This window comes from Pseudochaenichthys georgianus, chromosome 6, assembly GCF_902827115.2.
Source record: "Pseudochaenichthys georgianus chromosome 6, fPseGeo1.2, whole genome shotgun sequence".
Taxonomy (NCBI): Eukaryota; Metazoa; Chordata; class Actinopteri; order Perciformes; family Channichthyidae; genus Pseudochaenichthys; species Pseudochaenichthys georgianus.
This window is the reverse complement of record NC_047508.1, coordinates 4,995,107-5,017,347: the sequence shown is the minus strand read 5'-3', so window position 1 is coordinate 5,017,347 and position 22,241 is coordinate 4,995,107. Positions and strand designations below refer to the sequence as shown.

Here is a 22,241-nt window from a genome sequence, read left to right as displayed (position 1 = left end):
CCATGCTTAGCGCCTGCATGGTGGATTAGACGAATGCTGACCCACCGGCCGCAACCTGCACATGCAGGGTTAAACATGACGCTGACCCATAGGCCGCAACCTGCACACGCAGGGTTAAACATGACGCTGACCCATAGGCCGCAACCTGCACCCGCAGGGTTAAACATGACGCTGACCCATAGGCCGCAACCTGCACACACAGGGTTAAACATGACGCTGACCCATAGGCCGCAACCTGCACACGCAGGGTTAAACATGACACTGACCTACTGGCCCTGCACGTGCAGGGTTTAAACATAATGCGACCCACTGGCCGCAACCTGAGCGGCAGGATTCAAGCGGACCCGAAGGTCACAACGATAGAAGTGTTTAAACATGAACACGGTGACGCGTAAATGTGCTGACTTGCTAAACCACCACCAGTTGTATATATAAATACCGTTAGTGTTTGAGGGACCTTGGTGTCCGGGCGAATGTAGGATGTGAAGGCAGAGGAGGACCACCGTCTGAGTTGTTGTAGGGATGAGGATGAGACTCCTTGAATGGCAGCAGATGTAGCTGCGCCTATCCTGAACGAATGCCCCGAGAATAATTGGGGTGATAATCCGGATTTAGAGAGAATTTGTTTTAAATAGTAGTTGACTAGTTTAGTTAAGGGAATATTCCCTGGAAGAAAAATAGTGAAACAAAAATATGCTGAAAAACCATGGATCACTAAGGGAATATTAAATGCATGTAAAATGAAAAATGAATTATATAAAGACTTCTTAAAGAATGGATCAGTCGAGGCTGAAAAAAAATACAAGTCATACAAAAACTAACTAACAAAGATAATACGATGTAGCAAAATGGATCATTACAACAAATTATTGGAGGATAACAAAAATAACATTAAAAATACATGGAATGTATTAAATACCATTATTAAAAAAGGAAATGAAAAGGCACAATACCCAAACAGTTTTCTGTCAAAAAACGATACAGTAATTTATGACATGACCTCAGTTGCCGAAGATTTCAATAAGTACTTTGTCAATGTTGGTCCTTGTCTAGCTGGAGAAATTCCAAATACTGGTTGTAGTGATGGTGTTGAAAGTAAAGATATATATGTGAAGGAAACTATATTCTTAAGAGGGACTGATGAAAATTAAATTATTGACACAGTTAAAAAACTTAAGAGTAAAAGGTCTACAAACTGTCATGATATTGACATGTATACAGTTAAAAACATTATTGAATGTATAGCCAAACCACTAACTCACATCTGTAATCAGTCAATACAAACCGGTGTATTTCCAAATAAAATGAAAACTGCTAAAGTCATACCAATACATAAATCTGGAGATAAACATGTACTGTCAAACTATAGACCAATTTCATTGCTCTCACAGTTTTCTAAAATACTGGAAAAAATCTACTATACAAGACTAAATGACTTCATCACCAAACATAACATACTCTATGAACAACAATATGGTTTCAGAGAAAACAGAACTACATCATTTGCAGTTATAGAATTTATGGAACACATTACTAAGGCAATAGAAAAGAAAGAATATGCAATAGGGATATTTCTGGACCTTAAAAAAGCATTTGACACGGTTGACCATGAATTATTAATTAAAAAACTACAGAGATATGGCATTAGAGGTGTTGCATTATCATGGCTATCCAGCTACCTACACAACAGGGAACAGTATGTTGAACTACAAAGCCATAAATCACAACTACTGCAGGTTACATGTGGGGTGCCTCAGGGCTCAGTCCTGGGGCCATTACTATTTATTCTGTATATTAACAATATATGTGAAGTATCAAAAATTATTAAAACCATTCTTTTTGCAGACGACACAAGTCTACTCTGCTGTGGGGACGATTTAGAACAGCTATTGGTCACAATGGAGAAGGAACTGAGCAGGATGAAGATCTGGTTTGACCAAAATAAATTAACATTGAACGCAAGCAAAACCAAACTCATTATATTTGGGAATCGATCGACCAATACAGAGAAGAAACTCACTATAAATGGCGTCCAATTAGAAAGAGTATCGGAAATAAAGTTCCTTGGAGTAATCATAGACAATAAATTAAGTTGGAAACCACATATAAGCTATATCAAAGCCAAAATATCCAAATCAATAGCAATTATGAATAAAGCCAAATACCTAATTAATCAAGCTTCTTTGTTTATGCTGTACTGCTCCTTCATACTTCCATACATGATGTATTGTGTGGAAGTTTGGGGGAACACATATAAAACAAATACACATCCTATCTTCATCCTGCAAAAAAGAGCCATACGAGTTATACATAAAACTACCTACAGAGAACCAACAAATAAATTGTTCATCAAACTAAAAACACTAAAACTACAAGACCTGGTTGACTATAAAACTATTCAAATTATGTTCAAAGCCGCAAATCAACAATTACCTCATAATATCCAGGGACTTTTCACACAGAGAGAAAGCATGCACATGTTGAGAGGAAACTGCATTTTCAAAAAACCACCCGTACGAACAAATGCCAAACTTCATTGCATCTCATCAAAAGGTGTTAGTCTGTGGAATAACTGTAACGATGCACTGAAATATTGTACAAGTCTATCTAAAATGAAAGTATTATTTAGGAGTCTAATCATTAATGGTTATGAACAGGACCTGTAAAATCTCATTTGTTGTTATTTCTTGTAATTGTAAAAAGTAATTTCTTTCTGATTGTTTTGTAAAAAAAAAAAAAGAAAAGATTAACAAGACAAACATGTCGCTGATGACGATGACCTAATGTTTTATAAGAAAAATATATGTTAGAGGGGGTAGGACCAGAAAAGTTTTTTAAGCTTCTTCTTGCCCCTGTTGAACATGAACAGAGACTATCTGAAAATTATTATTATTATTATTTATTTTTTATTTATTTTTTTTGTTTGTTATTATTTAATTTTTTTGGTACTTTGTTATAATTATTAATCTGAGTGAAAAAAAAAAAAAAGGAGAATATATATATATTATTGTTATATATTTGTTTTGTTTCTGACATGTTCAATAAATTGACTAAACTAAACTAACTAAGAAGAAATAGTGGTGAGAGAGGATTTGTGGAAGATCTCAAATGCAGGAATTTAATCATGGATTTATAGGGGCAGAAAGGAGAATCGTTGCGAACAGCGCTAACGGAGCAAGCGCCTCCACATTTGGAGTGCTTAAGTTTTAGACTAAATGGCTAGCATGGAAAGATAAGTCGGCAAAGCCGACGTCTTGATTGGGATCGAATGTTAGGGAAGCTGTGGCAAATTCTCCTGGTCTGAGAAAAGCATAGAATGCTAACAGAAATAATGCATCGAGTAGTGCGTCGACGTAGGGAGAAAATACTCCTTCTCTGAGTTTGGAGAGCATGAGACGCAGGGTGGAGAGTGTAATGGGTCGCCTATGATCTGTAACTGGGAAACGTTTTTTGAAGACCTTTCAAAATGAGTTTGACTGATTGGTTTGAAAACAGGCTGGGAAAGCTGGGATCGTAACAGCGAACATTAAACTGCACGCCAGCTAGGAGGCCTCGGATGTATTGAGGTTTGAGGTGGCGATCAGTGGCGCAGTAGCACGTGAAGGCGCACACGGTGGATATGAGGACGGGTTTAAGTGAGATGTTTACAGCAAAGCAAAAGAAAGCGAAGGTTCTCCATGCGGAGTCATATTTTTTAAGGGTGGAAGCGGCTAGTGTGATGCCTAGAAACTGCGTTAGTTTTTTTATATAGTCAACAGCCAGGCGAACAGAGATGAGAACTGTACTTAAGTACAGCACTTGAGTAAATGTACTGAGATACTTCCTGTGTCACATGCGGAGACGGGCTGTGGGCGTGTTTGTGTTGTTTACTAACAAGACTATCATGGCGGCGGCGGAGCTCAAGTCTAGTTTCTCCACCTGGAGATATTCTCACTATTTCACTTTTGTCGAGCACAAAGAAAAGAAAGTTTCTGTTAAATGTAAGTTGTGTCCTGGCGGATCAAAGAGCCTATCTACTGCCCGAACCAGTCATTCAAATCTCTTAAAACATCTGCAGAAACAACATGCTGGGACGAAGCTAGTAACTAAGACCGGCACAGACTCGGACTCAGCCGATGCCACTCCACCTCCACCTGCACCTAAGCAACAGCGGCTGGATTTTAACCAAGGGACTGCTAGCCAGGGAAAAGTCGATAAAGCCATTGCATGGTATGTTGTAGAACACATGCAGGCTATTGCTACAGTGGAGTCACCCGCTTTCAGGGAGCTAGTTAGCATGATAGAATGTCCGTGCGGCACACGGCATATGGGACGGAAAACTTTTTCCAACTACCTGGAGAAAGAATATACAAAAATGGAAAGCCAGCTAATATCGATGCTATCCAGATTGCATATAATGCAAGTTGATCAACAGATTGTATTATTCTCCAATGCAATAACAGTACTGAAATGAAGGCTATAAGGGCATTAATGGGAGCCCTTTTTTTAAGTAACTAAAAAGTTACTTTTCACAGTAACGCATTACTTTTTGGTGTAAGTAATCAGTAAAGTAACTGAGTTACTTTTGAAATGAAGTAACTTGTAATGGTAACTAGTTACTGGTTTTCAGTAACTAGCACAACACTGGTTAAATGTACACTCTTGCTGATGTTAAATACTGCTCGCAACATTCTGGTGTAGCATCCGTCTAGAGACTTTTGCAGGGTTGGCTTCAGGGTCCAGCATTCACTGCCATAGAGGAGAACAGACTCTACCGTTGCATAGAAGAAGCTGAGTTTGATTTGACGGGGGAGGTTGTAGTTCCAAACACTGGTCATGCCGTTCACAATGCCATCAATAAAATGCACCTGTGTTCGTCGTCCATAACATACGCCTGCCCATACCATAACCCCACCACCACCATCGGCCACTCGATTCACAACATTGACATCAGAAAACCGCTCAACCACACGATGCCACACACGCTGTCTGCCATCTGCCCTGAACAGTGAAAACCGGGATTCATCCGTGAAGAGAACACCTCTCCAACGTGCCAGACGCCATCGAATGTGAGCATTTGCCCCTCAAGTTGGTTACGATGTCAGGTGGAGACCCCGATGAGGACGACGAGCATGCAGATGAGCTTCCCTGAGACGGTTTCTGACAGTTTGTGCAGAAAGTCTTTGGTTATGCAAACCGATTGTTGCAGCAGCTGTCCGAGTGGCTGGTCTCAGACCATCTTGGAGGTGAACATGCTGGATGTGGAGGTCCTGGGCTGGTGTGGTTACACATGGTCTGCGGTTGTGAGGCCGGTTGGATGTACTGCCAAATTCTCTGAAACGCCTTTGGAGACGGCTTATGGTAGAGAAATGAACATTCAATTCACGGGCAGCAGCTCTGGTAGACATTCCTGCTGTCAGCATGCCAATTGCACGCTCCCTCAAAACTTGCGACATCTGTGGCATTGTGCTGTGTGATAAAACTGAACATTTCAGAGTGGCCTTTTATTGTGGCCAGCCTAAGGCACACCTGTGCAATAATCATGCTGTCTAATCAGCATCTTGATATGCCACACCTGTGAGGTGGGATGGATTATCTCGGCAAAGGAGAAGTGCTCACTATCACAGATCTTTTCAGATTTGTGAACAATATTTGAGAGAAATGGTTATTTTGTGTATATAGAAAATGTTTTAGATCTTTGAGTTCATCTCATGAAAAATGGGAGCAAAAACAAAAGTGTTGCATTTATATTTTTGTTCAGTGTATATATAAATAAATAAAGACAACTTGTATTTTAGTTACACCCGCTATTGATTAATTTGGTCAACATTGGACCTTGACACTGTAGCTATAGTGAAATAATATAATAGAAAACATTAAGCCTCTTTTGATTTAATAATCGGAGCTGAGCCATCTCATATAACACACACTTCCTTATTTATCTTTGAATAATAATAACGTAAAAATAAAGACGACTATACTACGGTCCTTCGGTCCTGAGATTAGCGCCTGCAGGCAGGCTCCATGGGCCTGTCAGCTCCGGACAGCGCAAAATGCGTATATGAAGTTCAACGTCATGAACGCAATAAATCATACCCTCGTGGGGACGCGCTCATGTGATTGGCTTAGAATGGAGGAGACATCTGATTGTCTATAGATAGAACAGATTACAAGTACAAATCGGGTGACCACCAGGGGAGTCTAAAACAACCCACACACGAATGCACAGCGACCCGTGCACAGAAAGCGGTTTGTTTGCAGGTTCAGAGGTTTTAAAACAAATGTGTGGATCAAAAATACATATGTAAAACTTTTTTCTGTATTTGATGTCATGTATATGAAACAGAACACATTTGTGTGCATTGAAAAACACAAGTGTGGATCCTGAAATACAAGTGTGAATGTGTGTGAGACTGATCTAAACCCATACTGATTGGCTGCGGGAATTTGGCCCAACAGTCTGTATTCACTGTAGGTTTGCTGTGCCGAAATAGTCCCAAACTGCTCATTCATATCAGCTCTTCGTTCCTTATTAATGACACCAATATTTCAAGTACCAATGTTTCATGTATTTGCATCTAATCTTCCAGTTTAAAAAATCCGGTCACAGAAGACAATATGGGAGACTGATATTTTATGATTTCTAACTTTGACTTGAAATGGAATTGTCCTCGTGACGCCGGTCCCTCTAATACGTCCTCCCTCTCTGCCAGGCATACACTTCGATTTTGGAATGCTGCTTTTTTTGATGCCGTCGATTGTGAAAGGAAGAAAAGATCCCCCACCACGAGGTGAGTCTGCAAAGGAAAGTAGACAGATGAATACATCTATATTATTATAAACATGTTACCATGTTGTACAGATATTGCGGTATCTTTTTAAATCAGTGGGTTGTTGTTCTTTGTAAGTACCAGTGTGACAAATCTGTCCAATGAAATATACACAGGTTGACCACCTTAGAGTAAAGTAGCGTGCAGAGCTGCGTGTCGATCAGTGGTTTATTATTGATTCGAAAATAATATGATGCAGTACAGTACTATTGCGTGTGTGTGTGTGTGTGTGTGTGTGTGTGTGTGTGTGTGTGTGTGTGTGTGTGTGTGTGTGTGTGTGTGTGTGTGTGTGTGTGTGTGTGTGTGTGTGTGTGTGTGTGTGTGTGTGTGTGTGTGTGTGTGTGTGTGTGTGTGTGTGTGTGTGTGTGTGTGTGTGTGTGTGTGTGTGTGTTGTGTGTGTGTGTGTGTGTGTGTGTGTGTGTGTGTGTGTGTGTGTGTGTGTGTGTGTGTGTGTGTGTGTGTGTGTGTGTGTGTGTGTGTCACGTTCTCACTCCCATCCCGGACAGTCAGGGCCCCTCCCCGTCGCTATATTACGTACAGGGTACCCTTCTACGGGCAGGGCGTCCCATAGACCTTCATTGCGGACAGCGGACAGCTTGACCGTCAGGCTTCTACGGGCAGGGTGTCCCATAGACCTTCATTGACCACGTGATCAACAACGATGGCCGACCTTCGTGTTATTCTCGGTGGAAAATGCCTATTTTAAGGTTCATTTGGCCATTAAAATGCGTTTTGATGTCATTGTATGCGAGTAATGAGTTTTTATATCTGATTATTTGTGCAGTACATGTACATGATGTTTAGTTTGCTAGTTATGACGAAGATTACTTCATGAATGCTATCGTTTTTTTGGTGGAAATGTGTTTTTTCACAGCAGAGTCACCCTCTGTACTTGGACTTATTGGGACAATCTAAAGGCAAGAACATCCCAAATATTAATTTAGGTCTTTATTTTAGACCTTTAGTTTTGCCGTCTGTGAGGAAAATACATGGGGCTCAGAGCCTAGTATTTTTTAAATCTTTTTTTCCATCTTAATTTGTTATTCTTTTCAAAATAACACACTGTTATTTACTCACCAATAACACACAATTATCCTTGCTTTTTTTTATTGGTTTAATTCCATAATCTCTGTCTTTGTTGGTGTCCGTCAGGAACTGAATTTCAAAATAAAAATAACCGGAAACAGACGTAGGCCTATAAGGGACATTTCGAGCATCATTGCGATTGTCAACATTTCTGAGTTTAGGATGGCCGAAGACACTACACTACCCATAATCCCCAGCTATCGTTTAAGACTACAGTCCCCGTGATTACTCTTCAAGGTCTGGGATTGGATGTTGGATTGGCAGTGCGCGAAGGTTTCGTTCCATTTCAAACAGCTGTTTGAAATGGAACAAAACCACGCCAGACTATTCAAAACTGGAATCGAACGCCCCCCCAGAACTACACACTACACTATTGTGTTTCGCAAAATGTTCTATGGGACGTCTCTACTGAACGTTTTCGTTTTTCCCACAATTAGAAGTTGCCAGTATTAAACACATTGGTGTTATCAAATGTAAAACATATAATTAATAAATGGGTGAAAATCACTTGTGTCCATAATGCGCAGCATCAATATATAGCATTAATATATACCCACATGACAGCTCATTGATACTTTGTAATTCTACTCCACGACAATTCAGAGGTTAACCTGGTATGCATTTCCACTGCATTTATTTGAGTTACTTTGCAGATTCTGATCAATGATGTGAAATATAAACAACCCTTAAATCAGACTTTAGTTACACCTGAGTAAAATTCAGGTAAGGTGATTGTCAAGTGCCAACAATCAGGAGAGATATTTGATAGTTGGTGCTTGAGAAGACTAAACATGTATCTGCAATTGACATGAATGGAAACGAGTAATAAAGTATATTCATTACTCGTTATTCTCTACTAATAGTTAATTAAAGACTGTATATTATGGCTATTTTGCACATCCCTTTCAAGATTTCAAGATTTTCAAAGGTTTATTGACATATAAGGTAAATGACATCAAAACGCATTTTAATGGCCAAATGAACCTTAAAATAGGAATTATGAAGGTCTATGGGACGCCCTGCCCGTAGAAGCCTGACAGTCAAGGGGTACCCTGTACGTAATATAGCGACGGGGAGGGGCCCTGACCGTGTGTGTGTGTGTGTGTGTGTGTGTGTGTGTGTGTGTGTGTGTGTGTGTGTGTGTGTGTGTGTGTGTGTGTGTGTGTGTGTGTGTGTGTGTGTGTGTGTGTGTGTGTGTGTGTGTGTGTGTGTGTGTGTGTGTGTGTGTGTGTGTGTGTGTGTGTGTGTGTGTGTGTGTGTGTGTGTGTGTGTGTGTGTGTGTGTGTGTGTGTGTGTGTGTGTGTGTGTGTGTGTGTGTGTGTGTAGCCATTTTGTGAGAGAGAGAGTGCACACCGGTACTGGAGATCGTTGTTGTTAGCTTCTGGTGCTAGCGAGCTACGCTAACGGATATAAGGAGTTTTTTCAACAACAAACTGGAGGAGAGTCAGTCCTGTCAGACTGAGAGACTCAGTGAGCTAAAGGACTCTCTCAGTGGGTCTCAAACGTTTTGGTCACCATTAATGTAAACAATTATTTCCGAGGCACACGTTTATATGATCATTATAGTTATACAAAAATAAGAGAATAAATGAAAAACAGGTATGAAATACTTTTTGACAGTAAAAAAAGAATAACATTTAAAAGGGTGATTTGTAAAATATCCATAAAGAAAAAGTAAATCTGTTTACAGTTCTGTTTCAAATGGGTGTTGAGAGATGTATCCATAGATCTCTTCATTTTGCTCTCAAAGTGCACCAGATTGATGCTTTTCACTTCAATATTTAAAAATCAATCTTCCCGGGGGAGCTTGCCCCCCTGTGACCTATGTGAGGTCCACACACCACCTGTAAAAATAGCACTTTACCCCTGCTTACACCTATATGCGGCGAGCTGATTATCGAGCCTTCATTGTAACAGTAGCGGGTACACTGTGTATTTGCGTGGGGATCGCTGCAGTAGAACATTCCACTGTAGCGCCCGGTACATTAATGGGAAACCCTAAATGTTTGAGCACCCTCTATGAAACGTCAAGCTACCCCACAGGACCCCCAAAAGAAATCTCTGGCGGCGCCACTGAGCCTGACTCTCCAAAGGGGGGGCCTGACAGAAAAAGTTTGAGAACCACTGGTGTAGAGAGAGACAGTGGTGTTCAGTACTGCTGCTAATGTCCTGATGCCACACCCCCTCCTCTCTTGCTCTCCTCCTCTCCTCCTCTTCTCTCTTCTCAACCCTCTCCTCCTGTACTCTTCCTGTCTACTAGCTCTTATTTTCCTCCCTCTATGTGCATGTTGACTTTAACCCTTTGTCTTCCTGTGCTTTGCTGCCGGGCGGGGGAACGCAGGAAGAAGAGAAAGACGAGAGGTCTGTCTTTCTATTGCTTTGCCCACAGAAATCTAGTAAAGCAAAGGTTAATCTAGGTGGAGAGGAGAAGGACAGAAGCTTTGCAATTATATCAGAAACCTTCTAGAACTGCATCTGGTTCCATAATGGCGGTCCAGTGTAGCGGTTGTTTGGAAATCATAAATACATCTGAATGGGACAGAGAGATAGATACAAATAAATACAGCATTTTCTGACCTGGTAAGGATGTGGTTACATGATTTGTAATTGTGTGTGCATTTAGCTCTAACTTTTTCTTCAGTCTGAACATGGAGAACTATTAAGAATGTTCACTCTTGACTTTGAGTTCAAACTGTCAACTGGGATTAGTGTTGACTGACCTGTGTGTGTGTGTGTGTGTGTGTGTGTGTGTGTGTGTGTGTGTGTGTGTGTGTGTGTGTGTGTGTGTGTGTGTGTGTGTGTGTGTGTGTGTGTGTGTGTGTGTGTGTGTGTGTGTGTGTGTGTGTGTGTGTGTGTGTGTGTGTGTGTGTGTGTGTGTGTGTGTGTGTGTGTGTGTGTGTGTGTGTGTGTGTGTGTGTGTGTGTGTGTGTGTAGCCATTTTGTGAGAGAGAGAGTGCACACCGGTACTGGAGATCGTTGTTGTTAGCTTCTGGTGCTAGCGAGCTACGCTAACGGATATAAGGAGTTTTTTCAACAACAAACTGGAGGAGAGTCAGTCCTGTCAGACTGAGAGACTCAGTGAGCTAAAGGACTCTCTCAGTGGGTCTCAAACGTTTTGGTCACCATTAATGTAAACAATTATTTCCGAGGCACACGTTTATATGATCATTATAGTTATACAAAAATAAGAGAATAAATGAAAAACAGGTATGAAATACTTTTTGACAGTAAAAAAGAATAACATTTAAAAGGGTGATTTGTAAAATATCCATAAAGAAAAAGTAAATCTGTTTACAGTTCTGTTTCAAATGGGTGTTGAGAGATGTATCCATAGATCTCTTCATTTTGCTCTCAAAGTGCACCAGATTGATGCTTTTCACTTCAATATTTAAAAATCAATCTTCCCGGGGGAGCTTGCCCCCCTGTGACCTATGTGAGGTCCACACACCACCTGTAAAAATAGCACTTTACCCCTGCTTACACCTATATGCGGCGAGCTGATTATCGAGCCTTCATTGTAACAGTAGCGGGTACACTGTGTATTTGCGTGGGGATCGCTGCAGTAGAACATTCCACTGTAGCGCCCGGTACATTAATGGGAAACCCTAAATGTTTGAGCACCCTCTATGAAACGTCAAGCTACCCCACAGGACCCCCAAAAGAAATCTCTGGCGGCGCCACTGAGCCTGACTCTCCAAAGGGGGGGCCTGACAGAAAAAGTTTGAGAACCACTGGTGTAGAGAGAGACAGTGGTGTTCAGTACTGCTGCTAATGTCCTGATGCCACACCCCCTCCTCTCTTGCTCTCCTCCTCTCCTCCTCTTCTCTCTTCTCAACCCTCTCCTCCTGTACTCTTCCTGTCTACTAGCTCTTATTTTCCTCCCTCTATGTGCATGTTGACTTTAACCCTTTGTCTTCCTGTGCTTTGCTGCCGGGCGGGGGAACGCAGGAAGAAGAGAAAGACGAGAGGTCTGTCTTTCTATTGCTTTGCCCACAGAAATCTAGTAAAGCAAAGGTTAATCTAGGTGGAGAGGAGAAGGACAGAAGCTTTGCAATTATATCAGAAACCTTCTAGAACTGCATCTGGTTCCATAATGGCGGTCCAGTGTAGCGGTTGTTTGGAAATCATAAATACATCTGAATGGGACAGAGAGATAGATACAAATAAATACAGCATTTTCTGACCTGGTAAGGATGTGGTTACATGATTTGTAATTGTGTGTGCATTTAGCTCTAACTTTTTCTTCAGTCTGAACATGGAGAACTATTAAGAATGTTCACTCTTGACTTTGAGTTCAAACTGTCAACTGGGATTAGTGTTGACTGACCTGTGTGTGTGTGTGTGTGTGTGTGTGTGTGTGTGTGTGTGTGTGTGTGTGTGTGTGTGTGTGTGTGTGTGTGTGTGTGTGTGTTGTGTGTGTGTGTGTGTGTGTGTGTGTTGTGTGTGTGTGTGTGTGTGTGTGTGTGTGTGTGTGTGTGGTGTGTGTGTGTGTGTGTGTGTGTGTGTGTGTGTGTGTGTGTGTGTGTGTGTGTGTGTGTGTGTGTGTGTGTGTGTGTGTGTGTGTGTGTGTGTGTGTGTGTGTGTGTGTGTGTGTGTGTGTGTGTCCAATCGTTCATATGAAAGTGCAGCCATGACGGAGTATGATCACCTTTTTTACAGAGGTTGCAAAGAGCACTGGGAAGAATTTCTAAATATACATTTCAAAACATGCAGATACAATAAAAGGTGGATTAAGAAGTACAGATCTGCAATTTGAAATATTTGAATGATTAATTGATTGATATTGATTAAGAAATAAATGATACTACTGTCTCACTCGTTACTACGGTGGCTGAGAAGTGCAATCGACAATTACAAAGTGTGAAACACTTTAACAAAGCTTGAGACAAATTTACATTTTATAAAACAAATTTACATTTTATAAAACAAATTACATTAGCGAAACACTTTTACCAAAGAAAAAACAATTTAACATTAACAAAAACAAATTAACAAGATGAGAAACACTTTTACAAAGCTAGAGACAAATTAACATTTTATAAAACAAAATCACATTAGCGAAACACTTTTACAAGAACTGAGACAAATGTACAAGTCTCGAAACACTTTAACATTTCCTAAAACACTAGAGAATCAAACCGCAAAGGGAATGCCCTTCATACCAGAAGTGACGTGCAAGTGATCGACACAAACTTAAGTTTGTTTTGGCTGATAGGCCGCCGGTACCTATGGACGGTACGAGTGTGTTTATGGTCGTTAAACATGTTTTGTCCGTTCTGTGGAAACCACCTGGGCCAAGTGACATGCTCTTCACGATATACTTTCTCGTGCACAAGAGATACGTTCGTGTTTACCTTCATTAGACAGCTAAGGAGCGACTGCAGGCTGCTTCGTTATAGCCACACACACTTCTACAAACACACGCACACACACCAGAGTTCCCGTTCAACATGTCCGTTAAAGTTTAAATCTTCCGGACAAAATGCCGGTCAAAGGTCTTCTTTGTTATATATTGAGCTTTAAAACAAATTGATATGATTTGATATTAAACAAACTAATTATAGTAGATTAACTCTTCAAAAGTGTACAGTAATTTACAATAACACGGGAATAATAAACAGAGCGCTCTCCCTCTCCTGACAGCCCGTCAGTCTCATGCAGCTCGTGGATCAGTAATGAGTGATCCGACAGTAAGACTAAACATATCTATAACTAGTTTAGGTAGTTTGAGAGGTAATTAAAATAGCTACGTGTGATATTCTAACCTGAAGTGTGTGTTTTGTCCGCTCACCGCTGCAGGTGATCATGCAGAGCTGCGTGTCGACTCGTCAGCAGCAGCTGATCTCTCTCCCGTCAGATTAGACTTCACTCGCGTTTATGTCCATATCGATCAGATCCAGCTAGTTCTAGCTAATGATATGACTACCTGCTTATTAAAAGACACCTAAACAATAAGCATCGCTTTGCAACCGGGTGAGGCCACAAAGTATAGCGCAGCATTATGCATTTGTTTACATGCCCACCGCACAATGAACCCATACAGGACATCTCTTTCTCCACATTACGTGTTAGACATTATAATTGACTATTCTTGTCCGTCACATAAGTGGTGCAAGTTGCGCAACTGATGCGGTATTGCGCTAAGGGGAAATTATTTTGACCGGACAGATTTAGATTTGCCGGTCTTCAGCATATTTTACCGGTCATAGTCCGGTAATTACCGGCTAACGGGAACTCTGACACACACACACACACACACACATAGAAATGCCCGATTATTACGCCTTATTATTCTATTTACGAAGGAGGTGTGTGTGTGTGTGTGTGTGTGTGTGTGTGTGTGTGTGTGTGTGTGTGTGTGTGTGTGTGTGTGTGTGTGTGTGTGTGTGTGTGTGTGTGGTGTGTGTGTGTGTGTGTGTGTGTGTGTGTGTGTGTGTGTGTGTGTGTGTGTGTGTGTGTGTGTGTGTGTGTGTGTGTGTGTGTGTGTGTGTGTGTGTGTGTGTGTGTGTGTGTGTGTGTGTGTGTGTGTGTGTGTGTGTGTGTGTGTGTGTGTGTGTGTGTGTGTGTGTGTGTGTGTGTGTGTGTGTGACACTGGCATTTGTTTTCAGAAGATATTAAGATAGTGTCGTCCGTTCCGGTACTGTGGTCAACTCAGCCGTCTCTCGCAATGGCTTGGTCAAATCAGCAGCTCTTCATTTTTGAGTGCACAATTAATCGGGCCTTTACGGTAATTGCCGAGAAGCGGCACTGACGCTAGTAGTACAAGAGTAAAATAATGCATGTTCTTTCTGCTTTATTTGCGACATAAATAATTTGCACCATAACTTCTTAATAAAACTGACACTGTTTGACTCAGTCCTAGTTTGACTGCTACTAACAATAAAATGAAGTACTTTTACTGTGTACTTTTTGGGTAATACTCTCTCAAAGTCCCCTTCTGAGAACAAAATCATGCCACTTCTGCTATATTTGATGAGATTAAATAATTTTTAGCCATAAGTTCTTAATAAAATTGGTACTGTTGGACTCAGTACTTGTTAGACCACTACCACAAATACAATGAGCTACTTTTACTGTGTACTTTTTGAGTAATACTCTGTCAAACTCCCATCCTGAGTACAATAATTCATGTATTCTGCTATATTTGATGAGGGATACAATTATTTTAAACTGACACTGTTGGACTCAGCACTAGTTTGACTGCTAGCAACAATACAATGAAGTATTATTAATAACTTATGGTAAAACATATTTGTATCGCAAATATAGCACAAAAACATGCATTATTTTACTCTTGTGCGTCAGTGCCGCTTCTCGGTCGATTAACGTATTAATCGCGCACTTAAAAATGAAGAGCTGCTGATTTGACCAAGCAAACGTGAGAGACAGCTGAGTGGACCGCAGTGTTCCCCTGCACTCCGACAGCACTGAGCACGACATCGAGATTAAACACAACAAACAAACTTAAGTTTGTGTCAATCACTTGCTCGTCACTTCTGGTATGAAGGGGCATTCCCTTTGCGATTTGATTCTCTAGTTTGTTAAAGTGTTTCGGCAAATGTTAAAGTGTTTCGCATCTTGTTAATTTGATTTTGTTAATGTTCAATTGTTTTTTCTTTGGCAAAAGTGTTTGCGAATGTAATTTTGTTTTGTAAAATGTAATTTTGTTTTTTTTAAATGTAATTTTGTTTTTTTTAAATGTAATTTTGTTTTATAAAATGTAGATTTGTTTTATAAAATGTAAATTTGTCTCAAGCTTTGTTAAAGTGTTTCACACTTTGTAATTGTCGATTGCACTTCTCAGCCACCGTACATTACTCATCTGTTGTTGTTAGTTAACAACTGTGAATTAATTCTTTGTTTTTATTATTTTGCTAGTGGATGGTTAATGTCTTATTGTTTTCTATGTTATTGTTGATTTGATTTAGGGTTAATGGAATCCCTGTTGTTGCATCCCATCATAAAGTGAACTGTGAAGTGAATCTTCAGTGGAGACTTTGGAATGAAAGGCTGACTGCCACTGTGTCTGTGCTGCAGGGAGAAGTGGTGTCACATGACCCAGGAGGAGAGGGACGACAGCTCCAAGATGGATGAGAACATCGCCTTCGGCCAGCTGGGGTACGGAGCTGCCAGAGAATCAAAGATGTCCTTCTTATTGGATTTACATATCACACTATTAGATGTTCCCTACACACAATAGGGCTAGACCAGATCGCAGACTCATTAGATGTTCACTATTGTGCATGGTTTTAGCTAATTAATTATACGCACAAAGTATAGTCCAAGTGTATTCAAAGAGAGGAGTAGAGACCGTCTAAGCACAACTGTACACAAGGTGGAAAGAGCAAAGGGAATATGAATGGAAGAAATTCACAGTGCCTAACATCTGGCCTGCGTGTGTGGGCTGTAGGGGAAGGGCATGAATGGAGGGTAAGCATTTTTGTATTAGATACTATATATTTCATTTTCAATACTTTACTTTTTAAATATCAAGGTTATCTTCATTTCATTTATATTGACTGCGTTTCTAATGGCACTTATGGCACCATATTTCTCTTGAAATGATTAATACAGAATGTAGCGTATGTTTGAACTGACATGAGTTTGGTGCTATGTGTATTTTCAGGACATTCACCCACAACATGCTGGCGTTCGGGCTCAGTAAGAAGCTTTGCAATGACTTCCTGAAGAAGCAGGCGGTCATTGGGAGCCTGAATGAAGGTAAACATTGAAGCAATAAATACATTATACATTCTCTCAGGCTTTCAGCCTAAGTGAATACTTCCTTGGTGTTTTTAGATGTAAATCATGTAATGGATAGATAGTAATCCACAAACACCAGCATACACTTACTCATATTTAGCAAGCTTCAGGTCTCCACAAGGGAGAGCTGTTGTATGGTCTAACATGTCCACAGTCTCTGCTCTACACATGACATGGGACTTGGAAATGAGGTCTTACTCCTGCTATACAAAAATAACTCTATGTGTGTGTTTTAACCCTTTGCAGAACAGTACAAGTTGCTGAGTGACCACATAGAGAAAATGGCGTCAGAGTAAGTTTGAGGATGCAACTCGAAGTCTCCACAGAACAGATTAACAACAGAAGATGTTTATCTGCAACCCGCAGACCAACTCTCCGTTTGACTGTTGATGCATCTGAATATCATATTAACCTACAATACTGAAGTATTCCCCAGCAGAACCCTGCTCCTCTGCACCGGCCATGTGTCAGCAATAACACAACATCATCAGCTAGTGCAAACTTTAATACCCTTTCAAACTTCCTAATGTGATGTAATTGGAAAAGAACTTGGAGCATAAAGTGAAACCGTCTGGAATAAAACGCAAACAGCCTCAGCATGGTGTCAGAATCTTGTTCGCATGATGTGTGAACTATATATACTCGATGCCTTTGTTTCCTGGGTACACACACTAAGTACTTGTTGGTTCTAACAGCATCTGGTGAGCCATGGCACTGCCTATCGTCCTGCCTGGTTACATTGGACAACAGACAGCTCAAACCAGACTTGGGTAGAATAGTAAAGTCATTTCAGTTTTTTACTGAGCACTCATCTGTGCTTTGTGCAACACTGTATAATCCTTTATGGCAATACAAACAATAAAATACCGCTTTACCATAATATGTAACATTTACCATATAACCTTATCGCTGGCACCACACACATTCCCTGTATGCCTTCATTGGTTTAGTTTGACACCTTGAGAAGCACACTCAGTAAGGCCAGACTTCGCTTAGCATAAAGCCTGGACACTGAGAGAAATGGCTAGACTGGCTGCCTTAAAAAGGAACAACATGTTCCTACCGGACCCTCCTTGGTAGTAATGCTTAGCTAAGAGAGTGTTATTAGAAAAGAAGAGCAGCAGTCTTCCTACTGACGAGAGGAATCTAACACCACTCTCTTTTTACTTTGGCACACATGTACATTCTAGTGGAAATAATTTTTTGTTTTCCTTAATTAATAACTTCATTATATCCTTGAAGCCATTTGAGAACACTTACCTTTCCAAATTAATGAAATTAAAGTAAATGTCATTCAAATGTCATTTCATTCAGATGCTCTGTTAACCAACCACACACTGATGCAGAGCCTATACTGTTCCTCTGTTACACATTTCCTGCGAGATAAAATACAAATACAATTCATCCCTGTGTTTTAGATGGTTATACAGTAAGTAGTGTATCTTCCTTTGGTTGAGCTTCGATGCCAGATGTTGCCTGAACCACCATACACATTTTCTCCTGCTGCATTTATATCTTTGCATGTGTCTAGCATGTTCAAACGGCATCAAGCAAGCGTCAAAAGTGCACATTCTCTGTGAATCGACACTTCCTGTTCACCCTACCACTGCAGGGTAGCCTCGTGTAATGGTGAACGCTGGTTGTCTGCGTTGCATTCCCGGATAATACACTGACAGTTTGAATCCCATTTCAGTTGGATAATCTGTTTGAATCTATTGTGTCGATAGAGCACATTTTTAATTACTGCACATATTCTCCATCGGTTAAACAATTGATCATGTATTTCTGTTTGTAAATTGTATTTTCTTTTATTGAACATGTTTGATCAATAGATGTTATTGATCATTGTGTCCATGAGGAACATCTACCTGCAGTTCTGACCCTGTAGTTCCACTCATACATCCAAGCCCTGTGTTACGTGCTCTTTTAAACATTTGCATATAGTGTTGTGCAATAGTCTCCGATGTTGATGTCATTCATTCCTTTACAGCTTAGTGACATGTTTTCACCCATGTGCATAATCATACAATCATATAGAAAGCCTTGCAGACGTGTTTTCCCCCTTTATTGACTCTTTCAATTCTCTCAGGGGTCCCGTTGCACGTTGTCTAATAATATTGAGCTGTATGTTGTACGTGTTGGCACAGCATGAGCCATTTGCACTACATGTGTCTTCTGAATATAACGAACTGTTATATTGATGCCTTTTATATTTGGTTAGCATGGCAAGTTCATGCTCTCTGTATATCTGTTGTTACATGTTAATGGTAGTTTGTCTTTTGTAGCAAGGTAATAACAAATATTTTACTGTATTGCCTTTATGTCAATTATCAACAAGGTGAAATGTGTAATTAAACTTACATGAAGTTGTTATGGGATTTCCCTCTTGGTGACCCCCTGTTGTGATGGTTTCGGGTTGTCATGCTAGCATTTTAGCACTTTTGTCTGCGTTGAAGTTGTAGGCCAGATGAACAGTAAGTGGATGAATGTACAACACATGACAAAGGAAAGACAATGAACTACCCTTGAGCAAGTGGTTTCCACATTTTTCAGTCTGGGTATTGGAAATATTTTTGAGCCCCCCCCCCCCCCCCCAACCCAGTTCCCACCGAGATTGGATGAGTGGTCTATAGTACAACTGTACTACAAACATTACCTTTTCTCTGCTAATAATATCAAGACACAAAGATCCAACTGTACTTTGACATGTTATTATGGATTGAACATGAACCAAAGTGCTTGTATTGGCAGATGATCCTGTGCACTGTGGAATAATGAGGCCTAATTGAAACTAGAAGGTCTACTACCCTGAGTAGTAGATGTTTAAATTCACATATTTTTAATGCAAATATATCAATCATTAACTAATATTTGTACTGCAGGTTGCAAATAATCACATCACTATTCCATTCCTATTCCACACATAGCCTACCTATCAATGACTTGTCGTTAGGGATGGGTATCATTAAGATTTTAACGATACTACTCTTATCGATACTGCTTATTGATCCGTAATTTTTTACGGAAAAAACGAAACATAAGAAACAGAATTAACTTTGCTTTATTTAATAGTATGGATTATTGGCTGCTAGCACACATAACATACAATATATAGAACAAAGTATTGGGCCACCTACACATTACACCAGGAGCTTTTGCAACCCGGGCTGAAGTCGAATAGTCCATTTAGCTTAGGAACCTTCCTAAAGGAGTGAAATGACCCGGAAGTCCCTCAGTGGCAGCCATGATAAGTGCCGTTCGAATTCTCTAGAATGATGAGAATGATACGAAAGGAGGTTTCAAACTTCCTTTATAACCTCCTTTAGCTTAGGAACCACTAGACCTCCCTAATCGACAGGAGAAGCGAAAATGCTGCCCCACAATGCCTTGCAGCCGCAGCATTTGCCGTCACTCAACAGTCGGCCGTTCACGGAAACAACCGATTATGACCGAGAAATGATATCATGAAAGTTACGGTGCTTATTAAGCATTTTAAAACTTAGGTGGTAAGTTGCCAAAGTGCTTTGTTTTGAACGTTCATCAGTATTATAATCAAAAAGAGAAATATGAACGTTAGTTTTTACTGAAATTATCAAATAAAGTCAACATTTCAGTCTTTACTGAGCTGTGTGGGGTTTGTTCAACTTTTAAAAGATGTTTGAATGGTGATATACACAGTGATAGATGTTAAGGACTAACGTTTATAATAAATACATTTGTATTGATTTTAAGATCTTTAGTTCATACAATCATACATATTGGGATCATGGTATTAATGTGGACCGGAGGGAGAGGGTGACGAGCATAAGTTTCACTTTCCTTTTTTATTTCAATTCCAACTTTGGTCATGAAGAATATGTTTCTCTGTTGTCCACGTTCATAAAGCAAAGCAACAGCATCAGAGCACGGTGCAGAGTCTCTAGATGAGTTTACGGTAGTCCCTCGTTCTTATTAAACATCCATGTTATAGTCCGCTGTATAGAAAACTGTGGTTTCCATAGTTCCCCCACAGCAGCAGACGCACATTCATGACGTCCGCAGGCGCATCATAAACACGTCGGATAGTGAAAGTGCATTCGGATTCTCTAAAGTACCGCAGTCTCTTCTCCTAAGTCCTTTTGAATTCTCCTGTCCACTATCCCTTAACCCCGTGACGTTTCACTCAGAGGTCAAGGAATAGACGATAGGGTTAGAATTTAGGAGCTGATTTTTAAACTATCCGACTGCAGCCCCAGTCTCACAAAAAAACGTGTTGGTCCACAGGGAAAGTGGTAGTATGTTCACAAAAATATGGCAAGCCGTTTAAGTATTTATTCCATAACCTTGATATCAGACGGCAGCTGCCTACACTAGTTGGCTCTTTCATTGCACTTGTTAGATATATGGTCAAACTAGTTTGGCACTCTGCTTTACTAGTTCAATAAAACATTATACTAGTCACTCTTTTTCAGCAACTAGTGGCACTTTTGTCTGACTAGTTACTACATAAGCCTTACTGGTGACGCCGGGAGCGGCACTAGTAGCACCAAAGTCCCAACTTGTAAGCTTTTTGATGAACTAGTGACCCTCTGACTGTACTAGTGACACTAAAAGTCTTACTAGTTAACTAGTGCACTGCAAAAGCTCTGACATGTTAACTAGTTACAAAAAAGAAGCAGAACTAGTTAACTAGTGGCATACATTTGTCTGCACTAATTGACTCCTCTTTTGACCTTACTAGATAACTAGTGGGGCTCAAAATGTCTACACGTTAACTAGTCAACCTTTTGCCCTTTACTTGTTAACTAGTGAGATACATTTAAATTCAACTAGTGAACTAGTGAGGCTTACAATGTTTACTAATAGTACTAGTGGATCCCAAATGTGCACTAGTTGCACAGAATGCTAATGAGGAGGAGGTAAAATAATGCATTGAGTTCTCCTATTGACCCTAAACTAGAGTGCCACCCAGCCCAAATAGTTTCTTTAAAGGGGAAAGGAAACACCATTACAGCTATAATATTCCGGTAGTTTATTCATTTTACAATGGATATTGATCGTAATATTTATTGTATATGATATTACTCGCCAAAAGAAAATTAATTATCCGCCGGCCGGGTGGGGAATTCCGGGACCAGACCGCTGCCATTAGGGGAGTCCCAAATGGTGACGTCACTGTGTGGGTCCTCGCTCCGGGTATCCATACCGGAAGTCAACACAACGTGGCAGCGATGGAGGCATTTTGCAATGAGATCGACGTTTTGAACGATGAATTTGACTATTCGTCGGGAGATGAAATTGATGTGGAAGCGTCTACAGTTACCAGGCATCCCATGGCCTATGCTTATGAACCGATTCGGTCTAATACTAGAGTGGCATACGATCCGGAATCCGCCGAAAGTACTGACGGTTCTGAACTCGCCGAGTGGGATACCACCAGTTCCAGTACATTATTACATAATATATATATATATATACATAAATTAATAAGGTCACACTGTGTCAGTAAATACATGTGTGAGCTAGTAATCTGGTAGTGCTGCAATATTTACCTCTCTCTCGGCAGCTGAAGCAGCTCGTTTGGTGGCTCGAACTTCACGTTTG

At 40.5% G+C, this 22,241-nt stretch overlaps 1 protein-coding gene across 1 annotated transcript in view; it reads left to right on the top strand.

Moving 5' to 3' along the window:
* The window catches only part of kiaa0513 (KIAA0513 ortholog), a 35,287-nt gene extending 18,033 nt beyond the window's left edge, over positions 1-17,254 (top strand). Inside the window, exons 9-12 of the mRNA XM_034084881.2 lie at positions 6,693-6,770; positions 15,933-16,013; positions 16,522-16,616; positions 16,905-17,254. Coding sequence (XP_033940772.1) covers positions 6,693-6,770; positions 15,933-16,013; positions 16,522-16,616; positions 16,905-16,954 — 304 coding nt within the window. The 3' untranslated portion in view covers positions 16,955-17,254. The remainder of the gene's footprint in view (positions 1-6,692; positions 6,771-15,932; positions 16,014-16,521; positions 16,617-16,904) is intronic.
* The last annotated feature ends 4,987 nt before the right edge of the window (positions 17,255-22,241 follow it).